The 10,219-nt window shown below is 43.3% G+C and overlaps 3 protein-coding genes across 6 annotated transcripts; 1 reads left to right on the forward strand and 2 right to left on the reverse strand.

Moving 5' to 3' along the window:
• Positions 1 to 938: 938 nt before the first annotated feature.
• On the reverse strand, positions 939 to 3,297 carry LOC129602469 (uncharacterized). 2 transcript variants are annotated; one of them, XM_055501490.1, is made up of 3 exons: positions 3,023 to 3,297; positions 1,986 to 2,439; positions 939 to 1,894 (listed from the first exon to the last, which is right to left on the reverse strand). In XM_055501490.1, the coding sequence occupies exons 1-3, from the start codon at positions 3,089 to 3,091 to the stop codon at positions 1,242 to 1,244; spliced, it is 1,176 nt and encodes a 391-aa protein (XP_055357465.1). In that variant the 5' UTR covers positions 3,092 to 3,297; the 3' UTR covers positions 939 to 1,241. The 2 variants fall into 2 exon arrangements, with proteins under 2 accessions (XP_055357465.1, XP_055357466.1); XM_055501491.1 differs by having other exon boundaries at positions 3,089 to 3,296.
• On the forward strand, positions 2,986 to 6,531 carry LOC129602468 (serine/threonine-protein kinase PAK 3-like). 2 transcript variants are annotated; one of them, XM_055501488.1, is made up of 4 exons: positions 2,986 to 3,316; positions 3,525 to 3,662; positions 4,189 to 5,205; positions 5,532 to 6,531. In XM_055501488.1, the coding sequence occupies exons 2-4, from the start codon at positions 3,653 to 3,655 to the stop codon at positions 6,203 to 6,205; spliced, it is 1,701 nt and encodes a 566-aa protein (XP_055357463.1). In that variant the 5' UTR covers positions 2,986 to 3,316; positions 3,525 to 3,652; the 3' UTR covers positions 6,206 to 6,531. The 2 variants fall into 2 exon arrangements, with proteins under 2 accessions (XP_055357463.1, XP_055357464.1); XM_055501489.1 differs by having other exon boundaries at positions 2,986 to 3,258.
• Positions 6,532 to 7,014: 483 nt separating this feature from the next.
• Positions 7,015 to 10,213, reverse strand: LOC129602470 (dual specificity protein kinase zak2-like). 2 transcript variants are annotated; one of them, XM_055501493.1, is made up of 4 exons: positions 9,537 to 10,213; positions 7,986 to 8,993; positions 7,494 to 7,852; positions 7,015 to 7,412 (listed from the first exon to the last, which is right to left on the reverse strand). In XM_055501493.1, the coding sequence occupies exons 1-4, from the start codon at positions 9,940 to 9,942 to the stop codon at positions 7,203 to 7,205; spliced, it is 1,983 nt and encodes a 660-aa protein (XP_055357468.1). In that variant the 5' UTR covers positions 9,943 to 10,213; the 3' UTR covers positions 7,015 to 7,202. The 2 variants fall into 2 exon arrangements, with proteins under 2 accessions (XP_055357468.1, XP_055357467.1); XM_055501492.1 differs by having other exon boundaries at positions 7,015 to 7,852.
• Positions 10,214 to 10,219: the final 6 nt, after the last annotated feature.

A 10,219-nucleotide genomic window follows, 5' to 3' on the forward strand; every position in this document is an offset into this window, starting at 1 on the left:
ATTGTACTTGTTGTACCTGCGAACTGATTCGATTTTGAATGGAGGCACGTGAATGCTAAGAGCAGGACCTAAAAATTTCCTTAATCAACAATTTACAATCTCTAAATTAACAAAAACTTTTCCAATAACCTGGTAAAATATCTCCGTTAGTGGAGTTTGGCGGCTGTAGTGCGATAATAATTAATAATGAATAATTCGCTTTCCCTGTAAGGCTGCTTATGGCAGACTGTAAGCCAGATCCCTTGTTTTCACCTTTTTGAGTCAAACATTTACGTGCCTTGTCATTCTCTTTTGTTAGGGTACTTTGCGCAAAGGCAAAATGCATTGACCTTTCCATGGCAAGTTTTGCATGCGAACGCTACTTTCTTAGTTGATGGCTAACGTTATTGACACTGTATAACGAAAAACAGACTACATACTGACAACATTTAAAGGATTTTACAGTAGACCAAACGCTTCGAAGTTCGGAACCGCTCATACATTGTGCCACATTTTATGCGGCATCTGCCAGGATTTATCGTTTGCCAGTTGCCAAACTCTCCAGGTTTTATCGCATGCCATGCCACTGGCAGTGCCATTGGCAGGTGCCACTGCCAGGTTTTACACCCTGCCCCGGCAAAACGGTTTGCCACCGCATATGCAGTTCGGTAAAACCGTCCGCCCCCGAATATTCAGCAATACCATCCGTTCCGGAATATTCAGACCTCGTCGTTCTAAACATCGAACGTCGTTCACAACACGACAAAAAGCAAACAAATTGGGTGAGCAAAATTTACGGCGGACGTTTTCTTGGGCCGTCGGACAGTTTTGCCGTCTTACAGGCAAAAGCGTCCGGCGGACGGTTTTGCCGGTTACACACGCCCAAGCGGCTGATTCCCTGGTGGGTTCCTTAGTCGTAACTAATTGAAGCAGGTCATAAGACAAATTTTTATGAAAGTTTTAATGATAGTAAGGTGCAATAATCGTCCGCTAACAGGATACAGTGATTACTGATTATAAAGCAAAACATCGCGTAAATGTGCGCTAAACTGGAGATGTCCATGCAGTTCAGTTCAAAGCAGTTACATATTACGTACATTCGCAAAATAAGCGACGAATTAAATTATGGCAAAAATGTCAAAAATATCTGACTAAAATAGTGAAAAATAGTGGTATAGACGTATGTCATAAAATGACCAAATATATATTACGGTTTCTTTTCGAGATGCGGCATGCTGAAGCCGAGCAGAAGCTAAGGAAAATTACATCTGCAACCCCATAATAAATGGGCGAGTTTCCAGCTCCTGGCTTGTTGGTCTGCCCTCCGGTAAGCGAGCCAGACATGCCGATACGAATGCGGACGCACTGGGAAAATTTCGCAGAATGCGTGCATCAGGTGATGCTTTCCAACGCAGCAACATACCCAGATTAACAACGAATTCCGTTAAAGTGCGTTCTGTCTTGAAGTTATACTCCATAATCGTGCCATGTTTTTCGTAAATCCAACGCGGCGGACTGCGCTGTACCATTTCAACGACGGTGCATCCGAGGCTGAAAATATCCGTCGCTGTGCCCACTGGACTTGTCGAATTGTCTGAACCGAAGATCAACTGCTGCATTTCCGGTGAAGCAAACTGAGACGAGCCTTCGGGAGACGTTATAGGATAATCTCCGAAGCAGGATTCTGTATTAAGATATGCCGCTTTTTCGAAGTGAGCGATTTTCAGTGTGAATGGTGTAGTTGCGTCTGTTTGACGTCTCTCCACAAGGATATTCGAACACCGGATATCCTTGTGTACGATACCGTTTTCATGTATCATGCGTAGACCGCTTAAAATCTGTTTCGTAAATACCGGTACCATTTGCACGCAAAACGCCCTTGTCGCTATCATTGTGGATAACGGCTCGAAGTCGCCTGAAAGAAAACCATACGTCACAATATTATGCGTGGATAGTTCGGTCACTTCAGTCCATAAAGAATTTTTCAATGCAGATTTGAAATTTACCTTCACTTTGGGTAAGAATTACCAGTTCCATAGTTGGCTCAGCTCCGTAGTCAAGCAAAATCGGTTTAAGATGCTTTACAACGTTCTCCGGTGATTTCTCAAACAACAGTTCAGCAACTTTATGCTTATTTTTTATCATCGCAAGTCGGCATTTGTTTAGCGACGAGACTAGGCATGCGGTGACGCTTTTCGCACCGCCCAACTCGTCCAAATGGATAAGCTTCTCCTCTAAAGCTTTCAAGCTATTTCGCTTTTCTTCCGGTTCCTCTAGCACAATGATGTCGTAGTCGAACGTGTCCTGAACAGGAATCTCTTCTGTACACTTTTTTCCTGGCTGGCATTCCTCCATATTATAACGGAACAAGTCAAAACTTTGATGTTCCGTGCTGCGTAGAGTAATTTCCCAGGAACGAGAGGCACTATCCGTTACAATATCCATATTTCTTCTCGGTTTCTAAACAACTTTCAATACATCGTAACTGTCAAAACTGTACTTTATGGTTAGCTGTTAACCAGTATCATACGATGCCATCCGGAGACGGCAATCTATCCGGTGGCCCCAAACAGTTCTGACGCAGAGAGATATTTCTGTCAAAGCGTAAACCAGAACGTAAAAATTATGTAATTCCTAATCTTTCCAGTAAAAGGCACGCTCCCCTAGTTCCATTTATTATCTGAACTCAGCAAGATTTGTTATCGGGAATAGTAAGAAATGCTATAAAATTAGCAATCAAAAATTCTTTAGATATAGTGCTTTATCGTCAAATATGCGCAAAGATTGTTGCAACAAAAATGGGTGCGTAAAAACGGATAAGGTGTTAGTAAGCAAGTCAATGCATTACAAGTTCCACCGAAAAGAGGACTGGCAGCAGCTTTTATCGCTTCGTGAAATCATGTGCAGTACAAGCGTGTAACTGTGCTGGTTGCTTCTCATAGGCCGATAGGCGAACTTTAGTGATAATTATATTGACATGGGCTGCCATGTGCAGCTGGGCCGAACGCAGTACACAGAGTGTGTTTGACTAATAATCACTGACTTGTGTGCCTAGTCCGATATAAACTGTAATTCCAACTCTTGGTCTCAGCATGAATAACGAACACACCATGTCTTTTGGCCTGGAGCGATGTTGGAACCGTGAGACGAGCACTGATTAAAATGCTCGTATTCACAAGCAAAGTACCGATAAGTGTTGCAAACAATTACGGAAAAATGCAACTCTGGCTGGAAATGTATAACTGGAATAACATTTGCTCGCGATCCGCTGATCTAAAGGTATTCCACCTGGAAACTGTAGCACAAACAATCTATGCAGAGCCTCGTTGCGACTACAGTACGTTATTAAACGTCCTTCACCTATGGTAAAAGTATATCTCTATTTGCCATTTGCCAGTGATAAGCAACTTTGCCGTATCTGCAGTTTTTCGATACTAGCACAGTCCGACGTACTTACTGGCTACTGCTAAAAGATTCATATGCTACGTACATATTAAAGCAGGAAGTTACCCAAGTGGTACAACATATGCTTTTTCACTTTCCAGTGTCTCATTCTGAAATGGCCGCCCGGGCCATCGAATGTGGTAAATATCAGCCATTCTTCATGGGTTGCTGATTTCATTTTCAAATTTTTGCCAACCCCTTTCCGATCCCTAAGCACTGAGGCGTCACAATGCCACAAGGTGGGTAATTTTTATGTCGTCAAGCTGATGTGTCATTATTTTACCATGACACAATAATGCCCCAGCTTCCGGCCTTCGGCAAAAACCAAGGCATTTAATAATTATTGCAGGTATAAACTATAGCGCAGCATATAGTATCGCAGCCGTATTACTGCTGGTTTTTCACCCAGAGTCACTAAATGTGATGTTTATTTTAACAAAACTGTAAAACTGCATTTATTGATTTTTTTAGTTATTAACATTATTAACATTAGGTTGTTTTGTGTTAGCAGTTTCGGCGGAATAATGACATTTTCTTCAACGAAATCACAACGAAAAATTACATAACTTTTTTATTAATCATTGCCCCCCCCCCCTCTCTTTGATATAATCTTCTCTCGACCGTACATTTACAAAGGGATCGCTAACCGAGTTAAAGTCTAAAATGAAAAAAATGCAACCCCGGACGCAAATTGGTAAAATGAGGTATACGAAATCTTCTTTGCCGAATCTGGTCACAATGACTGAAAAATCGTTTGCTCTTCAGATGAAGCGCTACAAATATTCCGGCAGCAGCTACGTACTGTATTGGACACAGCCGCCCAACATTCACCATGCCACGGCGGCATCTTTTGGGATAATGTCAATCTGGAAAAAAGTCCGCCACCTATTCTCGGTGAGCCGAAAGATTTGAAGCAACTATGGACATCATGGACGGACGAAGGCTCTGCCTATGTACCGTACATTCCTCCGGAAGGCGTTTTTGCATTGCCGGATACAGAAGGCGAAACTGGCAAAGCCGACGCGTGGGCGCTGGGGTGCTTGGCTATCCAGCTCATTAACCAGCAGCCATTAAAACTAATACGACAATGGCGCTTCGCTCAAAGCACGGATGTCCTGCAACTGGAAAAATCCCTGCTGCCAAAACTAAAGGAGTTTTATACTGGGGCGGGACAGGAAAAGGGACTGGTCATTGGTCCGGAAATGCAACTGCTTCGAACGGTTCCATGCGCTTGCAAAGATTTTTTAAGTCACTGTTTGGAGCTGAATCCAGTTAAACGATGGAGTTTGCAGAAACTGAGCGGTCATCCGTTTTTAGATTTGGGCAAATCATTGAAAGACCTTTTTGCGATGGATGCCTTGCACTACCAGCAGACACTGCCCTATAAGGAACCCATCACAGTTACCAATGTACGGCCGCATCCGTTTCTGAAAAATGACGATCCAATGTTGCCGCATCAGATCGGGGAAATGAAGTATAAAGAAGGCCCTGATCGTCCTGCGCAGCGCGTGGATATTTTGCGGTTCGGGGCAAGTGGCGAAAAACCCAGCGACTTGCAGGAACATCGTGACTTCTACACGAAAGCCTACGGGAAATATATGGACGCGTTGGAAATGGAAACAAGTATGGATGCACGGATTCGTGAATGGGCTGAGGTCTACAAAATCCGTGCACTGCAGGAAGAGAATAAAAATATTGTCAAACACTTCAGATGCCGGTTTGTTGCGCCACAATACCCGGCGTTACCAATGGAAGTACAGATTATTACCGAACATTGTCCAGGTAAGGAAACATATTAATAATTAAACTAATTTTGCTAAAACTTTTGCATTAAACTTTCATCGCAGCAAAAAAAAGCGGAGAAAGGTAGAAGTTTTAACAATGATCCCAGTTCGAGACTCATATAACCAAACTGTTTCGCTGTACGAATGAAAAGAAATGACGTGTTGTCACTCTGTAATCAACAATTAGGCACAACTTTCACCAGAGCGTCTTTATCTTTGTGAAAGGCTGGACACTGTAAACAGGATTTCTTTTTCCTTTCAAGCATTTTTTGACGTGCACCGAATTTACGGGTACTCGATAAAAGTGTTTTCACGAATATTTAGGAGGTACGTTTACGAGCGCCGCTGTCTACAAGTTGCCCATCGGTATCGCCACGAAATGGGCGCGCGAAGTATTGCAAGGACTCACATACCTACATGAAAACCGTATCGTTCATCGCAACATTAACAGCAGCAGCATCTTCTTTAGCGAACCCGATTTTAAAGGACACGTCAAGATCGGAGGTTTTCAGTATATGCGACAGCTAGAAAATGATCGCACTGGAAAACACGACATCAGCGCTCGCTGTGGAGTGGATGGGAGGTTCGTCGCACCAGAAATCGTCAGCTCTTACGCTGACGATATCAACATTGGTAGGAAGTGCGATATTTGGAGCTTGGGCTGTGTAGTACTGCATCTGATATCCGGTGACCCACCGCTGTATACGGGCGCAAAAAATAAACCGTTGGTGCTAGAAATGGCAGTTTCTTACCACCTAAACAGCGGAAGCCGAACACTTCCCCACATTGATGACTGGATACCGAATAATTTCCGAACCTTCATCCGGACATGCTTGGACTTTAATCCAGATAACCGCCCGATAGCGGAGACACTTCTCGAGATAGTGCAAACCGGGCTGTTTGGTATAACTGAATTGGAAGCCAATAACCACTTCGCACACCGCAAAGGTTTAGAACTCCCCGTGGATGTCGTCCGGTATTGGGAGAGTTACGCGTGATTTACGTACGTTGCTCAGTGCATTACTTGCACAACTTTGGCACTAGTTTTATTCGCAGATTACGTGCATTTTTCATTATGGTTGTGATGGTGGTAGTTTGCCCTTTTTAACCGGCTGCTATTATTTTCTAATGTTCCTGTAGCTTTGTTTTTACTGTATTGTTGGTGATGCGCGCTAATGTCTTTAGAATAAATTTTAGTTTATCGCCGCTTGTCCAATTTTTGTGATTTGTTTTGTGCTGCACACCTGTAAATCCTTTTGTTTTCATGTAAAGAACACACATGTGCGAGTCAGTGCAAGATAAAAGGCGCAAAAAAAACGAGGATCGGTTTCTCAAATGAAGTTTAAAAAAATTGCTTTTTGGCGTGACGATTAAGAAACTTCACTATCTTATTACGGCAGTACTCGTTACTCTATTACAAATCTCTATGCGGTATGCTTTACTTTGTGTACGAACAACAATGGAATGTACCACGCCAGGCACTGGGAGACCGGAAGTTTGGAGCACAGCTATTGCGTGGTTCGACAGTTTAAATTTTGTACAAGTATAGCCAGGTCGGATACTAGGTCGCATCACCTACGTAAAATCGAATAAACTCGATACAAAACTCACCCCGAACGCACCGGTAATGACGAAAAGTGACCTTCGATCGATTTTGTGATTCACCAATATAGGCTTGTATTTGGTCGTTCATTACAGTCAACCTTCGGACCTCAACTACCGGTGTATGGACGTATAAAGAAACAAAAGGTCGTAGCGCTTGCTTTAATTTATACACACACAATTTCCTCACCATATAGGGGGCAAAATGAAAGTTTACAAACAAACAGTTATAAAATGACGATTAACTTTTTTCCAGTACATGGAACTCTGGGTTTTAGGAACGTTGTCTTATCGAAAACAGCAGAAGCGAGTTGCAGCAGCGGAATAGTACAACTGTCGGTACGCTGGTCGTACCATTGCAGATGTGGTTGTGTCCCATGGTTATTGATATTTTTACGATGCAAGGCGGATAAACGGATGAAATTTTAACGTTTCGTAGGATCTTCGTTCGCTAGCCGGCCCAGTACAGAACCCGACAAACGCACGTGCCTTCTCTTCGAGTTCGGGCTGGTTAGCATCGCGAATCCCGCTCTCATCCGGCTTCGCTCCGTGACTCCACAGTGCACACATATGCCGAACGAAATCTCCTTCGGTCGTCTCGCCCTGTACAAAGGTGTATTCTTTTCGAATTTCATTTTCCTCATACACCCATATGGGGGGTTTTCGTGAATACATTTCAATCACCGTACAACCCAAACTGAACACATCCGTTGCCGGTCCCACTTCCGTCGCGCGGCTGTTGGTACCAAAGGCCAGCAGTTCTTGCATTTCCTTGGACGCAAACTGCGAGGAACCCTCCGGATACTTGATGGACGTTCCCAGGTTGGAGTCCCAGCGATGATAGGTCGCTTTCTCAAAATGAGCGATTTTTGCGATGTTCTTCATTTCATCCACAAGAATATTGGAGCAACGGATATCTTTATGAACAATGCCGTATTGGTGTAACAGTAGCAGTCCGTTCAGTATCTGCCCAGTGAAGCCCGGAATCATGGCGGTTTTAAATCGTCGCGTTTTCAACATGTCCGACAGGAGAGTGTATGCATCTGCAAAAATAAAAGCGTTAGACAGTCAAATTAATCTGACCAGAAGCGTATTTTACGAGACTGGTTTCTTGACACCAACGAAGCGTATTTTACGAGACTGTTTGTTCACCACCAAAAGATTGTTTTGCATTACCTTCGTTTTCCGTAAATATTCGCAAGTCGGTCATCGGATTCTCCGGCTTCACTGCGTAATGAATTATGATATTTTTTGTCTGCGGCGCAATTTCCTTAATAAGCAGCTCGAAGACCTTAAACTTGTTTTCAAGCACTACTCTCTGCTGGGTGTCGTCAACCTTAGCCGGCGATATTACAGAAGCCCAACCGGGTGGATTATTACTTCCGATCATTCCAGGAAGGGTCACTTTTCTTAGTAGTTTATCCTCGTCACCGTCGTTCCCGGTAAGAACAATCTTTTCGCTGGAAGCCACTTCCGGGCTCGGTTGATTTGGTTCTACGGTCATCCGCTCAAGACTGTAACGTTCCACCTTGAACCGTTGCAATTCCATCTGCTTGAATCTTGGTTCAATTTTGCAAAATAGAAAGTAGTATAATTCATGGAGAAGAGTGATCAGCTGTGCAGCAGAGAACCGTTTTTCTGGATCCGAAATAAAACACCCCTTCAGAACTGGATTTAATAAACTGTCCTTCTCCAGTGTGTAGTATGGTCGACAGCCCATTTTGAAGAGGTGGTGCATTTCTCTGAAATACGTAGGCAGTTTTTGTTCGCCACTTTTCTGGTTCTCATAACCGGTAAAACGAGGAGGACGCCCTTCTTCCACCATTTGTACCATAACCCATCCGAAACTCCAAATATCGGTCTTCCGGCCAGTCTGCTTTGCGTGGTTCTGCGACTTAACTGACAGTGCTGCCATCTCAGGTGAGACAAAGGGCACAGTTCCTGCAGCATTTTCGATAAACTGGGGAGGTGTGGATGATCCGCTAAAGTGTTTGGCCATGGTCAAACCGGTGATCTTGGCTTTGCCGTTCGGTGCCACAATAATGTTTGCTCCCTTGATATCCAGATGGATTATCTGTTGATCGTGGAGGAACTGCATGCCGTCTAGTATCTGTGCTGCATATCGAACGACTGTGTACTCTGTGCCTCCGCCATTCTGACGCATAAATTCATCCAGCGGCAACCCTAATAACAGCGGTTTGCTTGAACAGGAGTTCGCATTAATCGCAACTGCAGTATTAAGGCACTTCAAGCGTTTTCGCATTAGAATCGCTAATCGCTTGTGTTAATTGCTTTTACTGTTTATAAAAAAATCGTTGGCATTATCAGCACTTTTACGGTAGCATACGGCTAGATCGACAAAGACATCTGACGAAACTGGATAGTGGTGTTGTTTCTTAAACATTTTATTGAAGTCACTAATCATAGTTTGCTATGCTGTTTTTGTTGCACTCCTCTGCAATTTGTTCTGGATAAAATTTCTCAGCAGCTATTATATTTATTTAATGCAATTATTGAAAGTATTTTCCTGTGTCTATCAGTGCCGGAAACTTTGATGGCGGGTGCATGTTTCTCTTGCAACTTCAAACAGCGGGAGCGTTTCTAATGCGTAAATCGTCAAAGTGAAAAATCAATGTGTAGTACAAAATCAGCAAAATAATTTTTACACAAACAAAATAATTTTTACACTCAGCAAAATAATTTTTACACTCAGAAACATTTACCCACCATTGCACTCTTCTGTTAAAATATAGCATGTACTGGATAATCCCGGCGCTCCCGAGGCATAACTAATGCCATAATATTTTTGAACATGTTCGTTTCCGTCTATCGTTGCGTTTACCAACGGCTGCAACAGCATTCTTAATTCCTTCATTTCATTTTTTGCATCGGCACGCTGCGATGGTATGACCATGAGTTCGGCTGTCGTCGGCAGCGGTGTCATTTCCGCCAACCTTCCGAATCCGGAAACTGCAAAGTGCGCATCCGCTTGCGGTCCACACAGTGGTAGTTGATTTTCATCTGTCTTCCCTGGGCTTCCTGGCTTTGCATCTTTGAAAACGGCAACGCGGTACGTTATGGAACTTCTCGTACAACGCTTATGCCGGAAATTTCCGGCGTATATATTTGACATTGCGTGCTGGCGGTGCTGCAAATTTAAGGATAAAATGCACACCGTAGTTCATTTATCTATATGAAGGATAAGCGATGCACAATTAGCAGTCATAATCGACGTTGCTTTCCAGCATTGTTTAGCAATTAGCAATATCGTGCAATTCAAAAACATTCAAAAGTGACGTTAGAAGTACTGATCCAACGGTACACAAAGTGCCAGTTTGTGTTTCACGTGTAGTATTGTACTTAACAGTAACATTAATTTTCAGAATATGCGGAGTACTGCATCAAACACA

Source organism: Paramacrobiotus metropolitanus, unplaced genomic scaffold (assembly GCF_019649055.1).
Source record: "Paramacrobiotus metropolitanus isolate TYO unplaced genomic scaffold, Prichtersi_v1.0 Parri_scaffold0000484, whole genome shotgun sequence".
In the NCBI taxonomy this organism is placed as follows: Eukaryota; Metazoa; Tardigrada; class Eutardigrada; order Parachela; family Macrobiotidae; genus Paramacrobiotus; species Paramacrobiotus metropolitanus.

What these genes read in the sequence shown, in the direction of transcription:
- LOC129602469 (XM_055501490.1), bottom strand. Translation starts at nt 3,091, where the DNA reads ATGGTGTGTTCGTTATTCATGCTGAGACCAAGAGTTGGAATTACAGTT. An exon ending in ATATCGGACTAGGCACACAA is followed by an intron (nt 2,440 to 3,022) that starts GTCAGTGATTAT and finishes AAAGTTGTTTAG; the next exon opens with AAACCGAGAAGAAATATGGA. An exon ending in AATTCTTACCCAAAGTGAAG is followed by an intron (nt 1,895 to 1,985) that starts GTAAATTTCAAA and finishes GTTTTCTTTCAG; the next exon opens with GCGACTTCGAGCCGTTATCC.
- LOC129602468 (XM_055501488.1), top strand. An exon ending in TATTACCGAACATTGTCCAG is followed by an intron (nt 5,206 to 5,531) that starts GTAAGGAAACAT and finishes ACGAATATTTAG; the next exon opens with GAGGTACGTTTACGAGCGCC.
- LOC129602470 (XM_055501492.1), bottom strand. Translation starts at nt 9,942, where the DNA reads ATGTCAAATATATACGCCGGAAATTTCCGGCATAAGCGTTGTACGAGA. An exon ending in TTTAACAGAAGAGTGCAATG is followed by an intron (nt 8,994 to 9,536) that starts GTGGGTAAATGT and finishes CGCTGTTATTAG; the next exon opens with GGTTGCCGCTGGATGAATTT. An exon ending in AATATTTACGGAAAACGAAG is followed by an intron (nt 7,853 to 7,985) that starts GTAATGCAAAAC and finishes TTATTTTTGCAG; the next exon opens with ATGCATACACTCTCCTGTCG.